Genomic DNA, 27,624 nt, shown 5'->3' on the forward strand with positions numbered 1-27,624 from the left:
CCCCCCCCCTTGCCGGTTAGCCATCATCTTTTTCCAGCTTCTCGCCCAGTTCCCACGCGGCTGTATTTCTCCCAGATGGTGCCCCCCCGCCCATCCTTTCCCGCACCCACTCCCCCCTTTCCCCAGCAGCAGCAACCCAGTAATTCCCCCCTCCCCCCCCCCCCCCCCCCCCGCTAGACCCCCTGCTAGCGTATTTACTCCCCCCATGTTGCTCCCAGAAGTCAGCAAACTCTGGCTGACCTCGGCTTCCCCCCGTGATCACGGCTCGCCCCGTGCGGCGCCCCCTCCTACCTGCTTCTCTATTCCCGCCATAATTATCATAGCGAGGGAACCAAGCCCGCGCCTCTCCCTCGGCCCCGCCTCCCATGGCCAACGCCCCATCTCCTCTCCCTCCCCACCTCCCCCCATCCCCACCTGTGGGAGAAAGAAAAGTTACCATACCGCAGGATTAATCATACAATCCCTCTTCGCCCCCCCCCCCCCCCCCCCCCCCCACTCGTCCCACCACTTTGTCCAAACGTTCATTTTCGTAGTCCAATCATTCCAATTTTTCTTCTACAATAAAAGTCCACGCTTCATCCGCCGTCTCAAAGTAGTGGTGCCTCCCTTGATATGTGACCCACAGTCTTGCCGGTTGCAGCATTCCAAACTTTATCTTTTTTTTGTGAAGTACCGCTTTGGCCCGATTAAAGCTCGCCCTCCTTCTCGCCACCTCCGCACTCCAATCTTGATAGACGCGGATCACCGCGTTCTCCCATTTACTACACCGAGTTTTCTTCGCCCATCTAAGGACCATTTCTCTATCCTTAAAACGGAGAAATCTCACCACTATGGCTCTGGGAGCTTCTCCTGCTCTCGGTCCTCGCACCATAACTCGGTATGCTCCCTCCACCTCCAACGGACCCGTCGGGGCCTCCACTCCCATTAACGAGTGCAGCATCGTGCTCACATATGCCCCGACGTCCGCCCCCTCCACACCTTCAGGAAGGCCAAGAATCCTCAGGTTGTTCCTCCTTGCGTTATTTTCCAGTGCCTCCAACCTCTCCACAGATCGTTTCTGGTGTGCCTCCTGTATCTCCGACTTCACCACCAGGCCCTGTATGTCGTTTTCATTCTCTGCTGCTTTCGCCTTCACGACCCGAAGCTCCTGCTCCTGGGTCTTTTGTTCCTCTTTCAGCCCTTCAATCGCCTGTAATATCGGGGCCAACAACTCTTTCTTCATTTCCTTTTTGAGCTCTTCCACACAGCATTTCAAGAACTCTTGTTGTTCAGGGCCCCATATGAAACTGCCACCTTCCGACGCCATCTTGGTTTCTGCTTGCCTTCCTTGCCGTTGTTCCAAAGGATCCGCTGCAATCCGGCCACTTTCCTCTTCTTTTTCCATCCGTGTCCAGGGGGAACACCCTTCTGGTTTACCGCACGGTGTTTTCAGCCGTTAAAATTGCCGTTGGGGCTCCTATCAAGAGCCCAAAAGTCCGTTTCACAGGGAGCTGCCGAAACGTGCGACTCAGCTGGTCATCGCCGCACCCGGAAGTCGCCTCGGCCAAATTCAACTAACCGCATCAGATCGCTCACGGAGCACAGTCGGGAAATGAAACCTGGGGCCGTAATACACTTTTGTTCAAAAGCATCTTTTGTCAAAGGTCATACATTCAAATGGAAAGTAAACTTATCATGATTTTTAAAAAATTTATTTACGGGATGTGGCGTCGCTGGCTAGCCCAGCATTTCCCAGCCCATCCTTAATTGCCGCTTGAGAAGGTGGGGGTGAGCTGCCTTATTGAACCGCTGCAGTCCCTGTGGTGTAGGTACACCCACTGTGCTGTTAGGGAGGGAGTTCCAGGATGTTGCCCCAGCGACAGTGAAGGAACGGCCGATATATTTCCCAGTCAGGATGGTGAGTGACTTGGAGGGGAACCTCCAGGTGGTGGGGGTCTCAGGTATCTGCCGGAGATGGTCATTGTCTGGCACTTGTGTGGCGTGAATGTAACTTGCCACTTGTCAGCCCAAGCCTGGATATTGTCCAGGTCTTGCTGCATTTGGACAGGGACTGATTCAGTATCTGAGGAGTCGCGAATGGTGCTGAACTTTGTGCAGTCATCCGCAAACATCCCCACTTCTGACCTTATGATGGAAGGAAGGTCATTGATGAAGCAGCTGAAGATGGTTGGGCCGAGGACACGACCCTGAGGAACTCCTGCAGTGACGTCCTGGAGCTGAGATGATTGACCTCCAACCCTCTGTTGCTTCCAGAGGTCACAGCAAAGTGAGAGGTCAGCTTAGAAGGATTGGATCTCAGGTATAGCAGTCAGATAGAGGTGATTTGGTCATTCACTCAAAGGCACAGAGAGACACAACGATGCAGAGTGACCACTCAACAGAGTCCGCTCCCACGCAAGGATAACTCAGAGCTTCAGGGTGGCTATTACTTTTTCACAAACTGTTATTTGCATTGAATGTTTCTATGCTTAGTGGAAACAAATTGAACCTCATCATTCAAGCCCAATAAAGGCTCTGAAGTTAAAAGTCAGATTTTCACATCCTACAGTTACCCACTAGCTTATTCCTCATCACCATTTCTGCCTATTATAAGGAGTGCAATACAGAGCCGCCAGGGCACGGCTGGGCTGTGATTCTTGTGAAGTGGAACAGCGAGGCAAATCTCCAAAGTGAGCCATTTGGGCAGGATACATAAAGGTGCCTCGAACTCGCTGACCCATACAGCCATGAATTAACCTTAAAATCTAAACATCCAAGAGCTTCAGCCAAGAATTATGCTCGCACAAAACGTCCGCTTAGGTTACCATGGTGACCACCGGAAGAGGAAGCACAAAGAAAAGCTCGCCAAAATAATTGCGAGACGCGAGGCGAAACTGGCATTCTGCACAGCTAGCACCATGTCACATCAACAAACTCTTCTGACAGTGGAGCACACAGTGAGATCCTGTAGCACGGCCCAGCCAGGTACTGTTTGTAAATGCTGAGCAGGGGTTTGGAGGGGGAGAGGGATCGATGACAGCCCCTGGGGCTGTGCCCAATATCGCAGTATTTATTCACACGGAGAGAAAGCTGGCATGGGACAGTTACTTAAAGCATAATTCACAAAAGCAGAAATCAAGATGATCTGGGTTATTTTTTAAAGAAATGATAAAGATCGGTCTAATTAACGGTTTGGGCACAATAGGAGAAATGGGCCATTTTAAGGTTGGCAAACTGTAACAAGAGGGGTGCCACAGGGAATAGTGCTGGAGTCTTAACTAATTTAAACAACTTGGATGAAGGGCCTGGCTGTGTAGCCAACTTTGCTGGTGATTCGAAGATGGTGAGGAAAGTTGTGAAGAGACAGGATGTGTGAGTGGGCAAAATATTGGCAGAAGGCATCTTATTATGGATGAAGCCTCACGGTTAAAAACAAAACACTTTTACTGCACTAAAGAAAAACTCAACGAATATGAATACTAATAACTACACTACCGTAAATAGTCAGTTACGTGAGAGACATTGGCCCAGTTTGCAGTGTCTGAATGGTTATAGCCAGGGAGATGTGGTTTGGGTGACTCCTCATTAAAAATAAAGGCCCCAACGCACCAACTCCGTAGAAATTGCTCGGGAAGCGTCAATTTCCGATGAGCAAATCCCCTGCTCCCCGGGACCCTGCGAGAAAGTCTCCAAAAGAGTTAGTAACCAACGTGGATGGTTACCCGCCGAACTCCTAGGTCAAAATCGTGTTGAAATCGTACAGGGTATTGGACAAGACTGTACTTATAGTACCATGTACTGCTTTGACGACCTTCTTCGAGGAGGAATATAATGTATTGGAAGCAGTACAGAGAAGGTTCACGAGGATAAACGAGTTGTCTTGCGAGGAAAGATTGAGCAGGTTCGGCTTACACACATTGGAGTTTTAGACGAATGAGAGGTGACCTGAATGAGACATGGAAGATTCTGAAGGGGTTTGACAGGGTGGATACTGAGAGATTGTTTCCCCCTGGCTGGGGTTTGACAGGGTGGATACTGAGAGATTGTTTCCCCCTGGCTGGGGTTTGACAGGGTGGATACGGAGAGATTGTTTCCCCCTGGCTGGGGTTTGACTGGGTGGATACTGAGAGATTGTTTCCACCTGGCTGGGGTTTGACAGGGTGGATACTGAGAGATTGTTTCCCCCTGGCTGGGGTTTGACAGGGTGGATACGGAGAGATTGTTTCCCCCTGGCTGGGGTTTGACAGGGTGGATACTGAGAGATTGTTTCCCCCTGGCTGGGGTTTGACAGGGTGGATACTGAGAGATTGTTTCCCCGGGCTGGGGTTTGACAGGGTGGATACTGAGAGATTGTTTCCCCCTGGCTGGGGTTTGACAGGATGGATACTGAGAGATTGTTTCCACCTGGCTGGGGTTTGACAGGGTGGATACTGAGAGATTGTTTCCCCCGGGCTGGGGTTTGACAGGGTGGATACTGAGAGATTGTTTCCCCCTGGCTGGGGTTTGACAGGATGGATACAGAGAGACTGTTTCCCCCGGCTGGGGTTTGACAGGGTGGATACTGAGAGATTGTTTCCCCCTGGCTGGGGTTTGACAGGGTGGATACGGAGAGATTGTTTGTCCCTGACTGGGGTTTGACAGGGTGGATACGGAGAGATTGTTTCCCCCTGGCTGGGGTTTGACAGGGTGGATACTGAGATTGTTTCCCCCTGGCTGGGGTTTGACAGGGTGGATACTGAGAGATTGTTTCCCCCTGGCTGGGGTTTGACAGGGTGGATACTGAGAGATTGTTTCCCCCTGGCTGGGGTTTGACAGGGTGGATCCTGAGAGATTGTTTCCCCCTGGCTGGGGTTTGACAGGGTGGATACTGAGAGATTGTTTCCCCCTGGCTGGGGTTTGACAGGGTGGATACTGAGAGATTGTTTCCCCCTGGCTGGGGTTTGACAGGGTGGATACTGAGAGATTGTTTCCCCCTGGCTGGGGTTTGACAGGGTGGATACGGAGAGATTTTTTCGCCCTGGCTGCGGTTTGACAGGGTGGATACTGAGAGATTGTTTCCCCTGGCTGCGGTTTGACAGGGTGGATACTGAGAGACTGTTTCCCCCTGGCTGGGGTTTGACAGGATGGATACAGAGAAACTGTTTCCCCCTGGCTGGGGTTTGACAGGGTGGATACTGAGAGATTGTTTCCCCCGGGCTGGGTTTTGACAGGGTGGATACTGAGAGATTGTTTCCCCCTGGCTGGGGTTTGACAGGGTGGATACTGAGAGATTGTTTCCCCCTGGCTGGGGTTTGACAGGGTGGATACGGAGAGATTGTTTCCCCCTGGCTGGGGTTTGACAGGGTGGATACTCAGAGATTGTTTCCCCCTGGCTGGGGTTTGACAGGGTGGATACGGAGAGATTGTTTGTCCCTGGCTGGGGTTTGACAGGGTGGATACTGAGAGATTGTTTGTCCCTGGCTGGGGTTTGACAGGGTGGATACTGAGAGATTGTTTCCACCTGGCTGAGTTTGACAGGGTGGATACTGAGAGATTGTTTCCCCCTGGCTGGGGTTTGACAGTGTGGATACTGAGAGATTGTTTCCCCCTGGCTGGGGTTTGACAGGGTGGATACTGAGAGATTGTTTCCCCCTGGCTGGGGTTTGACTGGGTGGATACTGAGAGATTGTTTCCCCCTGGCTGGGGTTTGACAGGGTGGATACTGAGAGATTGTTTCCCCCTGGCTGGGGTTTGACAGGGTGGATACGGAGAGATTGTTTCCCCCTGGCTGGGGTTTGACAGGGTGGATACTGAGAGATTGTTTCCCCCTGGCTGGGGTTTGACAGGGTGGATACTGAGAGATTGTTTCCCCCTGGCTGGGGTTTGACAGGGTGGATACGGAGAGATTGTTTCCCCCTGGCTGGGGTTTGACAGGGTGGATACTGAGAGATTGTTTCCCCCTGGCTGGGGTTTGACAGGGTGGATACTGAGAGATTGTTTCCCCCTACCTGGGGTGTGACAGGGTGGATAGTGAGAGATTGTTTCCCCCTGGCTGGGGTTTGACAGGGTGGATACTGAGAGATTGTCTCCCCCTGGCTGGGGTTTGACAGGGTGGATACTGAGAGATTGTTTCTCCCTGGCTGGGGTTTGACTGGGTGGATACCGAGAGATTGTTTCCCCCTGGCTGGGGTTTGACAGGGTGGATACTGAGAGATTGTTTCTCCTGGCTGGGGTTTGACAGGGTGGATACTGAGAGATTGTTTCCACCTGGCTGGGGTTTGACAGGGTGGATACTGAGAGATTGTTTCCCCTGGCTGAGGTTTGACAGGGTGGATACTGAGAGATTGTTTCTCCCTGGCTGGGGTTTGACAGGGTGGATACTGAGAGATTGTTTCTCCCTGGCTGGGGTTTGACAGGGTGGATACTGAGAGATTGTTTCCCCCTGGCTGGGGTTTGACAGGGTGGATACTGAGAGATTGTTTCCCCCTGGCTGGGGTTTGACAGGGTGGATACTGAGAGATTGTTTCCTCCTGGCTGGGGTTTGACAGGGTGGATACGGAGAGATTGTTTCCCCCTGGCTGGGGTCTGACAGGGTGGATACGGAGAGATTGTTTCCCCCTGGCTGGGGTTTGACAGGGTGGATACTGAGAGATTGTTTTCCCCTGGCTGGGGTGTGACAGGGTGGATACGGAGAGATTATTTCTCCCTGGCTGGGGTTTGACAGGGTGGATACTGAGAGATTGTTTCCCCCTGGCTGGGGTTTGACAGGGTGGATACTGAGAGATTGTTTCCCCCTGGCTAGGGTTGGGCAGGGTGGATACTGAGAGATTGTTTCCCCTCGCTGGGGTTTGACAGGGTGGTTACGGAGAGATTATTTCTCCCTGGCTGGGGTTTGACAGGGTGGATACTGAGAGATTGTTTCCCCCTGGCTGGGGTTTGACAGGGTGGATACTGAGAGATTGTTTCCCCCTGGCTAGGGTTGGGCAGGGTGGATACTGAGAGATTGTTTCCCCTGGCTGGGGTTTGACAGGGTGGATACTGAGAGATTGTTTCCCCCTGGCTGGGGTTTGACAGGGTGGATACTGAGAGATTGTTTCCCCCTGGCTGGGGTTTGACAGGGTGGATACTGAGAGATTGTTTCTCCCTGGCTGGGGTTTGACAGGGTGGATACTGAGAGATTGTTTCCCCCTGGCTGGGGTTTGACAGGGTGGATACGGAGAGATTGTTTCCCCCTGGCTGGGGTTTGACAGGGTGGATACTGAGAGATTGTTTCCCCCTGGCTGGGGTTTGACAGGGTGGATACTGAGAGATTGTCTCCCCCTGGCTGGGGTTTGACAGGGTGGATACTGAGAGATTGTTTCCCCCTGGCTGGGGTTTGACAGGGTGGATACTGAGGGATTGTTTCCCGCTGGCTGGGGTTTGACAGGGTGGATATGGAGAGATTGTTTCCCCCTGGCTGGGGTTTGACAGGGTGGATACTGAGAGATTGTTTCCCCCTGGCTGGGGTTTGACAGGGTGGATATGGAGAGATTGTTTCCCCCTGGCTGGGGTTTGACAGGGTGGATACTGAGAGATTGTTTCCTCCTGGCTGGGGTTTGACAGGGTGGATACTGAGAGATTGTTTCCCCCTGGCTGGGGTGTGACAGGGTGGATACTGAGAGATTGTTTCCCCCTGGCTGGGATTTGACAGGGTGGATACTGAGAGATTGTTTACCGCTGGCAGGGGTTTGACAGGGTGGATACTGAGAGATTGTTTACCGCTGGCAGGGGTTTGACAGGGTGGATACGGAGAGATTGTTTCCCCCCTGGCTGGGGTTTGACAGGGTGGATACTGAGAGATTGTTTCCCCCTGGCTGGGGTTTGACAGGGTGGATACTGAGAGATTGTTTCCCCCTGGCTGGGGTTTGACAGGGTGGATACGGAGAGATTGTTTCCCCTGGCTGGGGTTTGACAGGGTGGATACTGAGAGATTGTTTCCCCCTGGCTGGGGTTTGACAGGGTGGATACTGAGAGATTGTTTTCCCCTGGCTGGGGTTTGACAGGGTGGATAGTGAGAGATTGTTTCCCCCTGGCTGGGGTTTGACAGGGTGGATACTGAGAGATTGTTTCCCCCTGGCTGGGGTTTGACAGGGTGGATACTGAGAGATTGTTTCTCCCTGACTGGTGTTTGACAGGGTGGATACTGAGAGATTGTTTCCCCCTGGCTGGTGTTTGACAGGGTGGATACTGAGAGATTGTTTCCCCCTGGCTGGGGTTTGACAGGGTGGATACTGAGAGATTGTTTCCCCCTGGCTGGGGTTTGACAGGGTGGATACGGAGAGTTTGTTTCCCCCTGGCTGGGGTTTGACAGGGTGGATACTGAGAGATTGTTTCCCCCTGGCTGGGGTTTGACAGGGTGGATACTGAGAGATTGTTTCCCCCTGGCTGGGGTTTGACAGGGTGGAGACTGAGAGATTGTTTCCCCTGGCTGGGGTTTGACAGGGTGGATACTGAGAGATTGTTTCCCCCTGGCTGGGGTTTGACAGGGTGGATACGGAGAGATTATTTCCCCCTGGCTGGGGTTTGACAGGGTGGATACTGAGAGATTGTTTCCTCCTGGCTGGGGTTTGACAGGGCGGACACTGAGAGATTGTTTCCCTCTGGCTGGGGTTTGACAGGGTGGATACTGAGAGATTGTTTCCCCCTGGCTGGGGTTTGACAGGGTGGATACTGAGAGATTGTTTCCCCCTGGCTGGGGTTTGACAGGGTGGATACTGAGAGATTGTTTCCCCATGGCTGGGGTTTGACAGGGTGGATACTGAGAGATTGTTTCCCCCTGGCTGGGGTTTGACAGGGTGGATACTGAGAGATTGTTTCCCCCTGGCTGGGGTGTGACAGGGCGGATACTGAGAGATTGTTTCCCCCTGACTGGGGTGTGACAGGGTGGATACTGAGAGATTGTTTCCCCCTGGCTGGGGTTTGACAGGGTGGATACTGAGAGATTGTTTCCCCCTGGCTGGGGTTTGACAGGGTGGATACTGAGAGATTGTTTCCCCCTGGCTGGGGTTTGACACGGTGGATACGGAGAGATTGTTTCCCCCCCCTGGCTGGGGAATCTACAACAAGGGGGCACAGTTTCAAAAATAAGGAGTCTGCCATTTAAGACAGAGATAAGGAGATACTTCCTCTCCCAGGAGAATAGTTAGTCTGTGGAATTTGCTTCTCCAGAGAGCAGTAGAGCCTGGAACATTGAATATATTCAAGGCCGAGATGACTCCCTCGTCAATCAAAAATCTGTCAAGGGTTATGTGAGGGAAAGACAGGAGGTTAGACCACATTCAGATCAGTCGTGATTTTATTGAATCGGGAGTAAGCTTGATGGGCCGAGTGGTCTACTACATAGAATCCAACAGTGCAGAAGGAGGCCGTTAGCTCATCGAGTCTGCACTAACTTTACACCTACGCCAGTGCCCCGCCCCATCCCGAGCTAACCTATACATCTTTGGACACTAAGGGACAATTTAGCATGGCCAATCCACCTAACCTGTACATCTTTGGATACTAAGGGACAATTTAACATGGTCAATCCACCTAACCTGTACATCTTTGGGCACTAAGGGACAATTTAACATGGCCAATCCACCTAACCTGCACATCTTTGGACACTAAGGGACAATTTAACATGGCCAATCCACCTAAACTGCACATCTTTGGACACTAAGGGACAATTTAACATGGCCAATCCACCTAAACTGCACATCTTTGGACACTAAGCGACAATTTAACATGGCCAAAACCACCTAACCTGCACATCTTTGGACACTAAGGGACAATTTAACATGGCCAATCCACCTAACCTGTACATCTTTGGACACTAAGGGACAATTTAACATGGCCAATCCACCTAAACTGCACATCTTTGGACACTAAGGGACAATTTAACATGGCCAATCCACCTAACCTGCACATCTTTGGACACTAAGGGACAATTTAGCATGGCCAATCCACCTAACCTGCACATCTTTGGACACTAAGGGACAATTTAACATGGCCAATCCACCTAACCTGTACATCTTTGGACACTAAGGGACAATTTATCATGGCCAATCCACCTAACCTGCACATCTTTGGACACTAAGGGACAATTTAACATGGCCAATCCACCTAACCTGCATATCTTTGGACACCAAAAGACAATTTAACATGGCCAATCCACCTAACCTGTACATCTTTGGACTGTGGGAGGAAACCGGAGCATCCGGAGGAAAGACACGCAGACACGGGGAGAACTTGCAGACTCCACACAGACAGTCACACAAGGCCGGAATTGAACCTGGGATCCTTCAGCTGTGAGGGAGCCGTGCTAACCACTGTGCTGCCGTATACCTGTTTCTTATGTTCTTGATTTAATATTTACAGATGACACAAAACCGGAAATGTAGTGCATGAGGAAGACAGTAACAGAAAATTGATGAAGTGGGCAGATGCCTACCAGACAAACTAAACACAGAGTGTGAAGGGATACATTTTGGTCGGAAGAGAAACAAATCTAAACTATATGGTACAATTTATTTTTAAAATACCCCTCGGCGTTTATTTACACAAGTCTCTGGAGATGGAGAGAGAAATTAAGAATGAAAACTGAGGGAATCCTTGGTTTTGTTAATAAAAAACATGGAATCAAGTAGAGGTCCAGCCTATTAATGCTCATTTTCAGCATGTTGGCAATATCCTGGCTCTGGTCACTTAACCAACCCATTGACTACTTTGCCTTCCTATGTGACCAAGCTGAGTTACTGACCACATATACTCTCCATCACAAAAGAGGACCTATTTCCAGTCCCATAGCAGCAGACGTCTGTTCCACCATCACCAAAATCAGTGGGCTGTTAAAAACCCCTCACCCACGCCACCTTTACCTCCAGCTTCTGTTACACCAATGCCAGGTGTCCCATCCAGCACTCTTTAGCTCCTATGGGTAGCACAGTGATTAGCACTGCTGCCTCATAGCGCCAGGGTCCCCGGTTCAATTCCGGCCTTGGGTCACGTGCGGAGTCTGCACGTTCTCCCCATGTCTTTCCTCCGGGTGCTCCAGTTTCCTCCCACAGTCCAAAGATGTGCAGATTAGGTGGATTGGCCATGTTAAATTGTCCCTTAGTGTCCAAAGATGTGCAGGTTAGGTGGATTGGCCATGTTAAATTGTCCTTAGTGTCCAAAGATGTGCAGATTAGGTGGATTGGCCATGTTAAATTGCCCCTTAGTGTCCAAGATGTGGTTAGGTGGGGTTACTGGGATGGGGGAAGTGGGCCCTGGGAGGGTGCAGATTCAAATGGGCCGAATGGCCTACTTCTGCACTGTAGGGATTCTATGATTCCTCCAAATCTCTTTGGCTGTCCCCCTCACCCTTGCTGATTTACTTTAGCTCTCAAAAGCGGAGCATTTCGGATAAAGCATCACACCTAGAATCAGTCAACACGGGAAGGATCTTTAAAAATGAAATAAAACCTCTGCACACCGCAAGGAGAACAGAAAAAGGAGGCAGGCTGAATAAATATGGGAACATCCAAAATCACCCTGAACATGGGGATAAGCAGAGCTTCAGGAGGTCAAAGGGTCAGTATTACAACAACTAGCAGGCAGCCTTCCCAGAATGGAGGAGAGTTTGTGCAGGGGGTCGGGATTGAGGGCACTAGCAACAGCGCCGCTCCCGATAGCTCCGGGGAAATACACAGGGAGTCCGGTAATAATAGCTTCATTGAGAATTTGGAGGCAGTTTCGCCAACACTTCGGGTTGGGGGCAGGGTCAAGGGAAATGCCGATTCGGGGGAACCACAGATTTGAGCCAGGGAGGTGGGATGGAAGTTTTAGGAAATGGGAGGAGAAGGGCATTAAGACACTGAAAGATTTGTTTCTTAGGGGTCAGTTTTCAGGATTGAAGGAGCTGGAAGCGAAGTATGGGCTGGCCCAGGGGGAAATGTTTAGATACATGCAGGTTCGAGATTTTGCCAGAAGAGATACAGAGCTTCCCAGTGGAGCCGGCCTCCACATTGCTGGAGGAGGTGCTGACGACAGGGAGACCGGAGAAGGGGGTAGTGTCAGCGGTCTACGGAGCTATTTTGGAGGAGGAGAAGGCACCACTGGAAGGGATCAAAGCAAAGTGGGAGGAAGAGCTGGGAGAGGATATGGAGGAGGGGTTCTGGTGTGAGGTGCTTCGGAGAGTGAATGCCTCGTGTGCGAGGTTGGGACTGATACAGCTGAAGGTGGTATACAGAGCACACCTCACGAAGGCAAGGATGAGCCGATTCTTTGAAGGAGTAGAAGGTGTGTGTGAACGTTGCGGGGAGGAGGACTAATCACGTTCATATGTTTTGGTCCTGTCCAAAGCTAGGGGAGTACTGGAAGGAGGTGTTTAGGGTAATTTCTAAAGTGCTGCACATGAAACTGGACCCGGGCCCCCGGGAGGCCATATTCGGGGTGTCGGACCAGCCGGGGTTGGAAACGGGAGCGGAGGCAGATATCATAGCCTTCGCCTCGTTGATCGCCCGAAGGCGGATCCTGCTGGGATGGAGAGCAGCCTCTCCACCCAGTGCCCTGGCGTGGCGGGGGGACCTGTTGGAATACTTGACCCTTGAGAAGGTTTAAGTTTGAACTGAGGGGAAGGATGGAGGGGTTCTACAATTCATGGGCGTTATTCATCATGCACTTTCAAGAACTGGATAACATCGAACATTAGTTGGGCTGTGTGTGTTAATGGTGACTATGGGTGATCCCTAATTCCTTTTTGTCATTTGTTTATGTTAACATGCAAGCTGATTGTTTGGTGGGAGGATGGGATCGTTGATATTGATATGGGGATTGACATATTTGTTACTGATTATTGGTGGGTGTAAACTTGGGAGAAAATGTGAAAAAGGAGAATAAAAATAGATATATTTTTTAACTAGCAGGCAGCCAGTGGCGAGGTTAGAACTGGAAAAGATGCAAACAAGCTAAAACCAAAGCTTGAGCTCAAGGTGGCAAATGACTCATGCGTCCAGTCACGAGCAGGTATGAACAACCTGTTTGCCTGAAAAGAGATAAGCAGGCAAGTGAAATACAAGTACAAAGCAGGATTGACCCCGGAGGAGGTACACGAGAAAGGAGATTAGAGAGACAATCATTAAGAGAGTCAGACAGAGAGGTCCCACTGGTTGTACTGGAGAGGTTGCAACAGTCGTGCAATTATTGATCAATGTTGGAAACATGTAAACGTGGTGCTGAAATTCACAAATAACAAAGAACAGTACAGCACAGGAACAGGCCCTTCGGCCCTCCAACCTGTGCCGACCATGCTGCTCGACTAAACTACAATCTTCTACACTTCCGGGGTCCGTATCCTTCTATTCCCATCCTATTCATGTATTTGTCAAGATGCCCCTTAAACTTCACTATCGTCCCTGCTTCCACCACCTCCTCCGGTAGCGAGTTCCAGGCACCCACTACCCTCTGCGTAAAAAAAACTTCCTCGTTCAAAAGGGAATTGAAAGAGACACAAGTCTCTCCTCCAATTGGGGCAAATCTGGAGGAACCCCAAGGATTACCCAGACATTCACAAACCACTAAGCAGCAGTCAGCAGGGTTAAAATGGGCAAATCATGCTTGACCAACATTTTCAAATTCTTTGAGGAGGGACTTCCGGTGGCAACGTGTAGGTGGAGGTCGCATGTTGGGTGGCTCCTGCTAGAGCTTTTGTTTTTTGGCTCTTTGCACCCAGTTTGTGGGGACAATTGTATTCGTTGGAAAGTCTAAGGCAACGCAAGGATGTTGAAAACCCAGAAAAAGAATCCGGGGGGAAAAGGGGGCGAGCGAAGGTCCACTGGCGAGTGTGGTGGGGAGTTTAGCAGGAGGAAAGATGGCGACAGCTGGCTCGCCAAGTGGGGCCGTGTCTATTACGGTGGATAAGCTGGCCGTCGTGATGGCGGGGCGAGTTTGAGCGGCTGTTTTCTGAGCACTTTGACAAGCATCGCAAGGAGTGGGTGGGTGAGACCCTTGCCCCGGTGAAGGAGGCTTTGGCAAAGACGTTGACGGAGGTGCGGGAGCAAGGAAAGGTGTTGAAGGAAATGGAGGAGGCATTGTCACAGCACAGCGACCAGTTCACCTTGATGGGCGAGGATCCGCGGAGGGTGGTGGAGAGTAACAGAGGGCCAAAGTGGAGGGCCTGGAGAACAGGCCACAAAAACAGAATTGGAGGATCGTGGAGCTGCCCGAGGGGTTGGAGGGCTTTGTGGAAATGTTCGCCAAGTTGCTGCGGGGGGAGGAGGACCCCTGGCTCTACGGGTTGGACAGGGCGCGCTGGTCGCTCTGGCCAAAACGAAAGACAAATAAGCCACCAAGAGCTGTGACAGTCTGCTTCCACAGCTACCAGGTGAAGGAAAAGGTGTTGAGATGGGCAAAGCTGAATCGAGAGGGGAGGCAGTGGTATTTGTATATACCAAGATCTTACGGCGGAACTGGCGAGTGACCTTTGGTCGGGCGAAAATGGCGTTGTTCAAAAGCAACGCGAGGTTTGGGGTAGGTCTATCGGCAAAGCCGAGGGTCACTCATAACAACTTTGAGACGGCGGACGAGGTGAAATCTGAAGGACTGGGACTGAAATAGAGTTTGGACTTTGGTGGTGTTAATCTTTTATTCTTTTTCTCCCTCTTAAGTAGAGTTTGGGAAGGGATGGTTTGGGGCTTCCTGGTGATTGGTTGGAGTTTGTTTCTTTTGGGTTCTTTGGAGGTAGTAGGAGAGGGCAGGGTTGGAGGAGTCAGTGGGAATGGACAAAGTGATAGGAGAGATGCAGACAGGTAAGGCACCGGGGCTGGATGGTTTCCCGGTGGAGTTTTATAAATGGATAGGTTGGCAGAGATGTTTGAGGATGCAGGGGCTAAGGGGTCACTGCCAGACACAATGGGACAGACATCCATTCCATTGCTGCTAAAAAAGAATAAGGACCCAGTGGAGTGTGGGCCGTACAGGCCAATATCCCTGTTGAATGTGGATGCTAAGATTGTGACAAAGATGTGGCGCTCAGGTTGGAGGAGTGCCTCCCGAAGGTGATTGGGGAGAATCAAGCGGGGTTTGTCAAGGGCAGGCAGTTGTCATTGAACATGCGGCGTCTGCTGAATGTGCTGCTTTCTCCGGCAGAAGGGCATGAGTTGGAGGTGGTGGTGGCGTTGGATGCGGAGAAGGGGTTCGATCGTGTGGAGTGGAGTTATTTGTTTGCAGTGTTGGAGAGATTTGGGATTGGGCCGAGGTTTGTTGCATGGGTGAAATTATTGTATTAAAATCTGCTGGTGTGTGCGCGCACAAACTAGATGAATTCAGGATTCTTTCTGTTGCACTGGGGAACGAGGCAAGGGTTCCCCATGAACCCCCCTTCTGTTTGCACAGGCAATAGAGCCGTTGGCCACAGCACTGAGGTGCTCGGGTAAATGTGGGTGATAGTGAGGGGGAAGGTGGAGTATTGGGTGTCCCTGTATGTGATCAGTTGTTGTACATCTCTAACCTGGGCTCTTCAGTGGGGGATATAATGGGACTGCTTAGGAGATGTGTGTCTTTCTCAAGCCACAAGTTAAATTAGGGAGAAATTTTTTTTTTTTAAAAAGGAGTGTTTTGCGGTAATGTCTCCAGGGATGGGTGTAGGTTTGGGTGTTGCCATTGTGGGTTGCAACAACCTACTTTAGGTATCTGGGAGTACAGGTGGCCCGGGACTGGCTCGGCTCTGTAATTTCGAGGGCAGAATTTAGGCGGATTTGCTGAGATGGGGATAGCCCTCCCCTATCGCTGGCAGGCCGGGTGCAGGTGATTCCTGAACATTTTGCCGCGGTTTTTAATTTTTATTTTCGTGCCGACTGGTCTTTTTGCCAAAATCGTTCTTTATGGGGGTGGAACGGTTGATTTCATTGTTTGTGTGGCCAGGTAAGGTGACAAGGATTAGGAGGAAGAGAGGTCAGATGGAGGGCTGAACCTAAAAGAAACCCCAACACACACGTGCAACCAATTGAGAGTAGCAATTAACAAAGGTAAATCAATGCTGAAAGACTGTAAACAGTAAAATACAAGTTAGAGCACACCAGGGTCAAACTGCACAGAGCTCCCCTCTGACCCACCCTGAGCACTGTGTCCAGTTCAGTTTCACACCCACCCTGAGCACCGTGTCCAGTTCAGTTTCACACCCACCTTGAGCACTGTCTCCAGTTCAGTTTCACACCCACCCTGAGCACTGTGTCCAGTTCAGTTTCACACCCACCTTGAGCACTGTGTCCAGTTCAGTTTCACACCCACCTTGAGCACTGTGTCCAGTTCAGTTTCACACCCACCTTGAGCACTGTGTCCAGTTCAGTTTCACACCCACCCTGAGCACTGTGTCCAGTTCAGTTTCACACCCACCTTGAGCACTGTGTCCAGTTCAGTTTCACACCCACCTTGAGCACTGTGTCCAGTTCAGTTTCACACCCACCTTGAGCACTGTGTCCAGTTCAGTTTCACACCCACCCTGAGCACTGTGTCCAGTTCAGTTTCACACCCACCTTGAGCTCTGTGTCCAGTTCAGTTTCACACCCACCTTGAGCTGTGTCCAGTTCAGTTTCACATCCACCTTGAGCACTGTGTCCAGTTCAGTTTCAGACCCACCTTGAGCACTGTGTCCAGTTCAGTTTCACATCCACCTTGAGCACTGTGTCCAGTTCAGTTTCAGACCCACCTTGAGCACTGTGTCCAGTTCAGTTTCACACCCACCCTGAGCACTGTGTCCAGTTCAGTTTCACACCCACCTTGAGCACTGTGTCCAGTTCAGTTTCACACCCACCTTGAGCACTGTGTCCAGTTCAGTTTCACATCCACCTTGAGCACTGTGTCCAGTTCAGTTTCAGACCCACCTTGAGCACTGTGTCCAGTTCAGTTTCACACCCACCTTGAGCTGTGTCCAGTTCAGTTTCACACCTACCTTGAGCACTGTGTCCAGTTCAGTTTCACACCCACCTTGAGCACTGTGTCCAGTTCAGTTTCACACCCACCCTGAGCATTTGTCCAGTTCAGTTTCACACCCACCCTGAGCACTGTGTCCAGTTCAGTTTCACACCCACCTTGAGCACTGTGTCCAGTTCAGTTTCAGTCCCACCCTGAGCAGTGTCCAGTTCAGTTTCACACCCACCCTGAGCACTGTGTCCAGTTCAGTTTCACACCCACCTTGAGCACTGTGTCCAGTTCAGTTTCACACCCACCTTGAGCACTGTGTCCAGTTCAGTTTCAGTCCCACCCTGAACACTGTGTCCAGTTCAGTTTCACACCCACCGTGAGCACTGTGTCCAGTTCAGTTTCACACGCACCTTGAGCACCGTGTCCAGTTCAGTTTCACACCCACCCTGAGCACTGTGTCCAGTTCAGTTTCACACCCACCTTGAGCACTGTGTCCAGTTCAGTTTCACACCCACCCTGAGCTCTGTGTCCAGTTCAGTTTCACACCCACCTTGAGCACTGTGTCCAGTTCAGTTTCACACCCACCCTGAGCAGTGTCCAGTTCAGTTTCACACCCACCCTGAGCACTGTGTCCAGTTCAGTTTCACACCCACCCTGAGCAGTGTCCAGTTCAGTTTCACACCCACCCTGAGCACTGTGTCCAGTTCAGTTTCACACCCATCTTGAGCACTGTGTCCAGTTCAGTTTCACACCCACCTTGAGCACTGTGTCCAGTTCAGTTTCACACCCACCCTGAGCACTGTGTCCAATTCAGTTTCACACCCACCTTGAGCACTGTGTCCAGTTCAGTTTCACATCCACCTTGAGCACTGTGTCCAGTTCAGTTTCACACCCACCTTGAGCACTGTGTCCAGTTCAGTTTCAGTCCCACCCTGAGCACTGTGTCCAGTTCAGTTTCACACCCACCTTGAGCACTGTGTCCAGTTCAGTTTCACACCCACCCTGAGCACTGTGTCCAGTTCAGTTTCACACCCACCTTGAGCACTGTGTCCAGTTCAGTTTCACACCCACCTTGAGCACTGTGTCCAGTTCAGTTTCACACCCACCTTGAGCACTGTGTCCAGTTCAGTTTCACACCCACCTTGAGCACTGTGTCCAGTTCAGTTTCACACCCACCCTGAGCACTGTGTCCAGTTCAGTTTCACACCCACCTTGAGCACTGTGTCCAGTTCAGTTTCACACCCACCTTGAGCACTGTGTCCAGTTCAGTTTCACACCCACCCTGAGCACTGTGTCCAGTTCAGTTTCAGTCCCACCCTGAGCACTGTGTCCAGTTCAGTTTCACACCCACCCTGAGCACTGTGTCCAGTTCAGTTTCACACCCACCTTGAGCACTGTGTCCAGTTCAGTTTCAGTCCCACCTTGAGCACCGTGTCCAGTTCAGTTTCACACCCACCTTGAGCACCGTGTCCAGTTCAGTTTCACACCCACCTTGAGCACTGTGTCCAGTTCAGTTTCACACCCACCTTGAGCACTGTGTCCAGTTCAGTTTCACACCCACCTTGAGCACCGTGTCCAGTTCAGTTTCACACCCACCTTGAGCACTGTGTCCAGTTCAGTTTCACACCCACCCTGAGCACCGTGTCCAGTTCAGTTTCACACCCACCTTGAGCACTGTGTCCAGTTCAGTTTCACACCCACCTTGAGCACTGTGTCCAGTTCAGTTTCACACCCACCCTGAGCACTGTGTCCAGTTCAGTTTCACACCCACCTTGAGCACTGTGTCCAGTTCAGTTTCACACCCACCTTGAGCACTGTGTCCAGTTCAGTTTCACACCCACCTTGAGCACTGTGTCCAGTTCAGTTTCACACCCACCCTGAGCACTGTGTCCAGTTCAGTTTCACACCCACCTTGAGCTCTGTGTCCAGTTCAGTTTCACACCCACCTTGAGCTGTGTCCAGTTCAGTTTCACATCCACCTTGAGCACTGTGTCCAGTTCAGTTTCAGACCCACCTTGAGCACTGTGTCCAGTTCAGTTTCACATCCACCTTGAGCACTGTGTCCAGTTCAGTTTCAGACCCACCTTGAGCACTGTGTCCAGTTCAGTTTCACACCCACCCTGAGCACTGTGTCCAGTTCAGTTTCACACCCACCTTGAGCACTGTGTCCAGTTCAGTTTCACACCCACCTTGAGCACTGTGTCCAGTTCAGTTTCACATCCACCTTGAGCACTGTGTCCAGTTCAGTTTCAGACCCACCTTGAGCACTGTGTCCAGTTCAGTTTCACACCCACCTTGAGCTGTGTCCAGTTCAGTTTCACACCTACCTTGAGCACTGTGTCCAGTTCAGTTTCACACCCACCTTGAGCACTGTGTCCAGTTCAGTTTCACACCCACCCTGAGCATTTGTCCAGTTCAGTTTCACACCCACCCTGAGCACTGTGTCCAGTTCAGTTTCACACCCACCTTGAGCACTGTGTCCAGTTCAGTTTCAGTCCCACCCTGAGCAGTGTCCAGTTCAGTTTCACACCCACCCTGAGCACTGTGTCCAGTTCAGTTTCACACCCACCTTGAGCACTGTGTCCAGTTCAGTTTCACACCCACCTTGAGCACTGTGTCCAGTTCAGTTTCAGTCCCACCCTGAACACTGTGTCCAGTTCAGTTTCACACCCACCGTGAGCACTGTGTCCAGTTCAGTTTCACACGCACCTTGAGCACCGTGTCCAGTTCAGTTTCACACCCACCCTGAGCACTGTGTCCAGTTCAGTTTCACACCCACCTTGAGCACTGTGTCCAGTTCAGTTTCACACCCACCCTGAGCTCTGTGTCCAGTTCAGTTTCACACCCACCTTGAGCACTGTGTCCAGTTCAGTTTCACACCCACCCTGAGCAGTGTCCAGTTCAGTTTCACACCCACCCTGAGCACTGTGTCCAGTTCAGTTTCACACCCACCCTGAGCAGTGTCCAGTTCAGTTTCACACCCACCCTGAGCACTGTGTCCAGTTCAGTTTCACACCCATCTTGAGCACTGTGTCCAGTTCAGTTTCACACCCACCTTGAGCACTGTGTCCAGTTCAGTTTCACACCCACCCTGAGCACTGTGTCCAATTCAGTTTCACACCCACCTTGAGCACTGTGTCCAGTTCAGTTTCACATCCACCTTGAGCACTGTGTCCAGTTCAGTTTCACACCCACCTTGAGCACTGTGTCCAGTTCAGTTTCAGTCCCACCCTGAGCACTGTGTCCAGTTCAGTTTCACACCCACCTTGAGCACTGTGTCCAGTTCAGTTTCACACCCACCCTGAGCACTGTGTCCAGTTCAGTTTCACACCCACCTTGAGCACTGTGTCCAGTTCAGTTTCACACCCACCTTGAGCACTGTGTCCAGTTCAGTTTCACACCCACCTTGAGCACTGTGTCCAGTTCAGTTTCACACCCACCTTGAGCACTGTGTCCAGTTCAGTTTCACACCCACCCTGAGCACTGTGTCCAGTTCAGTTTCACACCCACCTTGAGCACTGTGTCCAGTTCAGTTTCACACCCACCTTGAGCACTGTGTCCAGTTCAGTTTCACACCCACCCTGAGCACTGTGTCCAGTTCAGTTTCAGTCCCACCCTGAGCACTGTGTCCAGTTCAGTTTCACACCCACCCTGAGCACTGTGTCCAGTTCAGTTTCACACCCACCTTGAGCACTGTGTCCAGTTCAGTTTCAGTCCCACCTTGAGCACCGTGTCCAGTTCAGTTTCACACCCACCTTGAGCACCGTGTCCAGTTCAGTTTCACACCCACCTTGAGCACTGTGTCCAGTTCAGTTTCACACCCACCTTGAGCACTGTGTCCAGTTCAGTTTCACACCCACCTTGAGCACCGTGTCCAGTTCAGTTTCACACCCACCTTGAGCACTGTGTCCAGTTCAGTTTCACACCCACCCTGAGCACCGTGTCCAGTTCAGTTTCACACCCACCTTGAGCACTGTGTCCAGTTCAGTTTCACACCCACCTTGAGCACTGTGTCCAGTTCAGTTTCACACCCACCCTGAGCACTGTGTCCAGTTCAGTTTCACACCCACCTTGAGCACTGTGTCCAGTTCAGTTTCACACCCACCTTGAGCACTGTGTCCAGTTCAGTTTCACACCCACCCTGAGCACTGTGTCCAGTTCAGTTTCACACCCACCCTGAGCACTGTGTCCAGTTCAGTTTCACACCCACCTTGAGCACTGTGTCCAGTTCAGTTTCACACCCACCTTGAGCACCGTGTCCAGTTCAGTTTCACACCCACCCTGAGCACTGTGTCCAGTTCAGTTTCACACCCACCTTGAGCTCTGTGTCCAGTTCAGTTTCACACCCACCTTGAGCTGTGTCCAGTTCAGTTTCACATCCACCTTGAGCACTGTGTCCAGTTCAGTTTCAGACCCACCTTGAGCACTGTGTCCAGTTCAGTTTCACATCCACCTTGAGCACTGTGTCCAGTTCAGTTTCAGACCCACCTTGAGCACTGTGTCCAGTTCAGTTTCACACCCACCCTGAGCACTGTGTCCAGTTCAGTTTCACACCCACCTTGAGCACTGTGTCCAGTTCAGTTTCACACCCACCTTGAGCACTGTGTCCAGTTCAGTTTCACATCCACCTTGAGCACTGTGTCCAGTTCAGTTTCAGACCCACCTTGAGCACTGTGTCCAGTTCAGTTTCACACCCACCTTGAGCTGTGTCCAGTTCAGTTTCACACCTACCTTGAGCACTGTGTCCAGTTCAGTTTCACACCCACCTTGAGCACTGTGTCCAGTTCAGTTTCACACCCACCCTGAGCATTTGTCCAGTTCAGTTTCACACCCACCCTGAGCACTGTGTCCAGTTCAGTTTCACACCCACCTTGAGCACTGTGTCCAGTTCAGTTTCAGTCCCACCCTGAGCAGTGTCCAGTTCAGTTTCACACCCACCCTGAGCACTGTGTCCAGTTCAGTTTCACACCCACCTTGAGCACTGTGTCCAGTTCAGTTTCACACCCACCTTGAGCACTGTGTCCAGTTCAGTTTCAGTCCCACCCTGAACACTGTGTCCAGTTCAGTTTCACACCCACCGTGAGCACTGTGTCCAGTTCAGTTTCACACGCACCTTGAGCACCGTGTCCAGTTCAGTTTCACACCCACCCTGAGCACTGTGTCCAGTTCAGTTTCACACCCACCTTGAGCACTGTGTCCAGTTCAGTTTCACACCCACCCTGAGCTCTGTGTCCAGTTCAGTTTCACACCCACCTTGAGCACTGTGTCCAGTTCAGTTTCACACCCACCCTGAGCAGTGTCCAGTTCAGTTTCACACCCACCCTGAGCACTGTGTCCAGTTCAGTTTCACACCCACCCTGAGCAGTGTCCAGTTCAGTTTCACACCCACCCTGAGCACTGTGTCCAGTTCAGTTTCACACCCATCTTGAGCACTGTGTCCAGTTCAGTTTCACACCCACCTTGAGCACTGTGTCCAGTTCAGTTTCACACCCACCCTGAGCACTGTGTCCAATTCAGTTTCACACCCACCTTGAGCACTGTGTCCAGTTCAGTTTCACATCCACCTTGAGCACTGTGTCCAGTTCAGTTTCACACCCACCTTGAGCACTGTGTCCAGTTCAGTTTCAGTCCCACCCTGAGCACTGTGTCCAGTTCAGTTTCACACCCACCTTGAGCACTGTGTCCAGTTCAGTTTCACACCCACCCTGAGCACTGTGTCCAGTTCAGTTTCACACCCACCTTGAGCACTGTGTCCAGTTCAGTTTCACACCCACCTTGAGCACTGTGTCCAGTTCAGTTTCACACCCACCTTGAGCACTGTGTCCAGTTCAGTTTCACACCCACCTTGAGCACTGTGTCCAGTTCAGTTTCACACCCACCCTGAGCACTGTGTCCAGTTCAGTTTCACACCCACCTTGAGCACTGTGTCCAGTTCAGTTTCACACCCACCTTGAGCACTGTGTCCAGTTCAGTTTCACACCCACCCTGAGCACTGTGTCCAGTTCAGTTTCAGTCCCACCCTGAGCACTGTGTCCAGTTCAGTTTCACACCCACCCTGAGCACTGTGTCCAGTTCAGTTTCACACCCACCTTGAGCACTGTGTCCAGTTCAGTTTCAGTCCCACCTTGAGCACCGTGTCCAGTTCAGTTTCACACCCACCTTGAGCACCGTGTCCAGTTCAGTTTCACACCCACCTTGAGCACTGTGTCCAGTTCAGTTTCACACCCACCTTGAGCACTGTGTCCAGTTCAGTTTCACACCCACCTTGAGCACCGTGTCCAGTTCAGTTTCACACCCACCTTGAGCACTGTGTCCAGTTCAGTTTCACACCCACCCTGAGCACCGTGTCCAGTTCAGTTTCACACCCACCTTGAGCACTGTGTCCAGTTCAGTTTCACACCCACCTTGAGCACTGTGTCCAGTTCAGTTTCACACCCACCCTGAGCACTGTGTCCAGTTCAGTTTCACACCCACCTTGAGCACTGTGTCCAGTTCAGTTTCACACCCACCTTGAGCACTGTGTCCAGTTCAGTTTCACACCCACCCTGAGCACTGTGTCCAGTTCAGTTTCACACCCACCCTGAGCACTGTGTCCAGTTCAGTTTCACACCCACCTTGAGCACTGTGTCCAGTTCAGTTTCACACCCACCTTGAGCACCGTGTCCAGTTCAGTTTCACACCCACCTTGAGCACTGTGTCCAGTTCAGTTTCACACCCACCTTGAGCACTGTGTCCAGTTCAGTTTCACACCCACCTTGAGCAGTGTGTCCAGTTCAGTTTCACACCCACCTTGAGCACTGTGTCCAGTTCAGTTTCACACCCACCTTGAGCACCGTGTCCAGTTCAGTTTCACACCCACCTTGAGCACTGTGTCCAGTTCAGTTTCACACCCACCCTGAGCACTGTGTCCAGTTCAGTTTCACACCCACCTTGAGCACTGTGTCCAGTTCAGTTTCAGTCCCACCTTGAGCACTGTGTCCAGTTCAGTTTCACACCCACCCTGAGCACTGTGTCCAGTTCAGTTTCACACCCACCCTGAGCACTGTGTCCAGTTCAGTTTCACACCCACCTTGAGCACTGTGTCCAGTTCAGTTTCACACCCACCCTGAGCACTGTGTCCAGCTCAGTTTCACACCCACACGTTCTTCCTCGTCCGATCATGTCCCAATTCTCTTTTGAAAGCCTTGAGTGAACCTGCCTACACCACACTCTCTATGCCGCGTATTTCAGATCCTAAACACTCGCTGAGAAATCCATTTTTCCTTCTATTGTCACTAATTCTTTCCACAATCACTTGAAAAATCCGTGTCCCTCTGGTTCTATATCCTTCCACCAATGGGAACAGTGTTGCCCCATCGACTCTGTTCAGACTCCGTCATGATTTTGAATATCTCGATCAAATCTCTCCTTCACCAAGGAGAACTGTCCCAGCTTCTCCAATCTATCCCATAACTGAAGTTCCTCAATCCTGGAATTATTCTCCTGAATCTTTTTTGCACATTTTGTAGGTAAAGGAAACTCTTAACTGTATGGCTGCCTGGCTATAGCCGCTATAGCAGTTCCTGAGCACGAGGATGAATGTTTTTGGGATATTAAAGCTTGCAGCAGTCTATTTTTAAAATCTTAAGGGGCTGGAGGGGCCCCCAGTGTGGAAATGCCACCTTACCACGACAACATCAATCGACTGCTCCATATTTATCCTGGTGGGGGTGGTGGGAAAGGCGAGATGTGGAGACCTCACAATAATGGGGGGGGGGGGGGGGGGACAGATTTGAAACGGTCTGGAAAAAAACGACAGTAGTGCGATTAGTGCCAGCCATCGACCGAATGGGAAGGGGCGACCAGAGAGGGGGAATGTCTCTCCATGTTAAACTTACTTAAACTTCCTATTTCACGTGACCACAATCGGCAACAACCCTCGACAAAAATGAAACATTTTGCAAACTATTCCCCAACAACACTGATACAAAGTTGCAATTATTGCGATTGTAACTAGACATCCATCCGGGGGGAAACTTTCTACCTGGTATCTTCTCTGCTTGGTTAGTTGCCATTCTGGAGGAGGAATAGCGAGCTTTGAATGTGAGTTACCAGCGACAGCATCCAATTCCCGTGTCAGTTTCCGTGCAGTCCGCGTCAATTTCAATCCCGCCTCCACCAGCTTTCTCCCTCCCCTCCTCAATCCAAAAAGCCCAATAGTCCACACCCAGCACCCGACCCCCTCCACTGGCAGAAGACAAAAGCGCTTTAGGGTTAACATCCAATATCACACCACACAACTTTGAGCCGGCAGTTTGCTGTGTCGACGGTAGCCGTGATGTGGAGGTGCCGGCGTTGGACTGGGGTGAGCACAGTAAGAAGTCTTACAACACCAGGTTAAAGTCCAACAGGTTTGTTTCAAACACTAGCTTTCGGAGCGCTGCTCCTTCCTCAGGTGAGAAGGATTCACCTGAGGAAGGAGCAGCGCTCCGAAAGCTAGTGACATCGAAACAAACCTGTTGGACTTTAACCTGGTGTTGTAAGACTTCTTACTGTGCTCACCACACAACATTTCAGGTGGAAATACCTGGCAACAACCAATCAGATACGATTCAATAGTAAATCGCCGAATGATAGTCCCGTCCCCACCCCACCCCACAGATGGGTGTCCGTGACTAGACCAACATTTGTTGCCCATCCCAAATTGCCCCTTGAGAATCATAGAACATACAGTGCAGAAGGAGGCCATTCAGCCCATCGAGTCTGCACCGACCCACTTAAGCCCTCACTTCCACCCTATCCCTGCAACCCAATAACCCCATCTAACCTTTTTGGTCGCTAAGGGCAATTTATCATGGCCAATCCACCTAACCTGCACATCTTTGGACACTAAGGGACAATTTATCATGGCCAATCCACCTAACCTGCACATCTTTGAACTGTGGGAGGAAACCGGAGCACCCGGAGGAAACCCACGCACACACGGGGAGAACGTGCAGACTCCGCACAGTGACCCAGAGCCAGGATTGAACCTGGGACCTCGGCGCCGTGACACTGCAGTGCTACTACTGCGCCACCATGCTGCCCCACATGGCTGTTATTGTGTGTCGGTGGTGGAGGGAGTGAATGTTTGTGGATGGGGTGCCAATCAAACGGGGTTGCTTTGTCCTGGATGGTGTTGGGCTTCTTGTGTGTTGTTGGAGCTGCGCTCATCCAGGCAAGTGGAGAGTATTCCATCACACTCCTGACTTGTGCCTTGTAGATGGTGGACAGGCTTTGGGGGGTCAGGAGGTGAGTTACTCTCCGCACGATTCCCAGCCTCTGACTTGCTCTGGTAGCCACAGTATTTATATGGCTGGGTCCAGTTCAGTTTCTGATCAATGGTAACCCCCAGGATATGGACTGTGGGGGATTCAGCGATGGTAATGTCATTGAATGTCATGGGGCGATGGTTAGATTCTCTTATTGAAGATGATCATTGTCTGGCACGTGTGTGGTGCGAATGTAACTTGCCACTTGTCAGCCCCGAGCCTGGATATTGTCCGGGTCTTGCTGCATTTGGACAGGGACTGCTTCAGTATCTGAGGAGTCGCGAATGGTGCTGAACTTTGTGCAGTCATCTGCAAACATCCCCACTTCTGACCTTATGATGGAAGGAAGGTCATTGATGAAGCAGCTGAAGATGGTTGGGCCGAGGACACGACCCTGAGGAATTCCTGCAGTGATGTCCTGGAGCTGAGATGATTGACCTCCAACCACCACAACCATCTTCCTTTGTGCCGGGTATGACTCCAACCAGCGGAGAGTTTTCCCCCTGATTCCCATTGACTCCAGTTTAGCTCGGGCTCCTTGATGCCACACTCGGTCAAATGCTGCCTTGATTCACTCTCACCTCACCTCTGGCATTCAGCTCTTTTTTCCATGTTTGAACCAAGGCTGTAATGAGGTCAGGAGCTCATTACGGAACATAATGAACAGACGGAACCCAAACTGAGCATCCGTGAGCAGGTTATTGCTGAGTAAGTGCCGCTTGATAGCACTGTTGATGACTCCTTCTATCACTTTGCTGATGATGGAGAGTAGACTGATGGGGCGGTAATTGGCTGGGTTGGATTTGTCCTGTTTCTTGTGTACAGGACACACCTGGGCAATTTTCCACATTGCCGGGTAGATGCCAGTGTTGTAGCTGCACTGGAACAGCTTGGCGAGGGGTGCGGCAAGTTCTGGAACACAAGTCTTCAGTACTATTGCTGGGATATTGTCAAGGCCCATAACCTTTGCAGTATCCAGTATATACAGCCGTTTCTTTATCATGTGGAGTGAATCGTATTGGCTGAAGACTGACATCTGTGATGCTGGGGACCTCCGGAGGAGACCGAGGTGGATCATCCACTCGGCACTTCTGACTGAAGATTGTTGTGAGTGCCGCAGCCTTATCTTTTGCACAGATGTGGGCTGGGCCTCTCCATCATTGAGGATGGGGATATTTGTGGAGCCCCATCCTCCAGTGAGTTGTTTAATTGTCCACCACCATTCACGGCTGGATGTGGCAGGACTGCAGAGCTTAGATCTGATACGTTGGTTGTGGAATCGCTTAGCTCTGTCTGTTACTTGCTACTTCTGTTTGGCACACAGGTAGTCCTGTGTTGTAGCTTCACCAGGTTGACATCTCATTTTTCGGTCTGCCTGATGTTGCTCCCAGCATGCTCTCCTGCTCTCTTCATTGAACCAGGGGTGATCCCCTGGCTTGGTGGTAATGGTAGAGTG

General features: G+C 51.2%; 2 protein-coding genes across 3 annotated transcripts in view; one reads left to right on the plus strand and one right to left on the minus strand.

The window, feature by feature from the left end:
- The window catches only part of csad (cysteine sulfinic acid decarboxylase), a 152,746-nt gene extending 127,716 nt beyond the window's left edge, over positions 1–25,030 (minus strand). The window contains exon 1 of the mRNA XM_072494103.1: positions 24,902–25,030. Coding sequence (XP_072350204.1) covers positions 24,902–24,932 — 31 coding nt within the window. The 5' untranslated portion in view covers positions 24,933–25,030. The remainder of the gene's footprint in view (positions 1–24,901) is intronic.
- Positions 10,386–27,624, plus strand: part of LOC140405540 (HIG1 domain family member 1A, mitochondrial-like) — a 102,387-nt gene continuing 85,148 nt past the window's right edge. The window contains exon 1 of one of the 2 annotated variants that reach the window (XM_072494105.1): positions 10,386–10,498. In XM_072494105.1, coding sequence (XP_072350206.1) covers positions 10,496–10,498 — 3 coding nt within the window. In that variant the 5' untranslated portion in view covers positions 10,386–10,495. The remainder of the gene's footprint in view (positions 10,499–27,624) is intronic. The other variant, XM_072494104.1, reaches the window with a different exon arrangement.

This window comes from Scyliorhinus torazame, chromosome X (genome assembly GCF_047496885.1).
Source record: "Scyliorhinus torazame isolate Kashiwa2021f chromosome X, sScyTor2.1, whole genome shotgun sequence".
Lineage (NCBI taxonomy): Eukaryota > Metazoa > Chordata > Chondrichthyes > Carcharhiniformes > Scyliorhinidae > Scyliorhinus > Scyliorhinus torazame.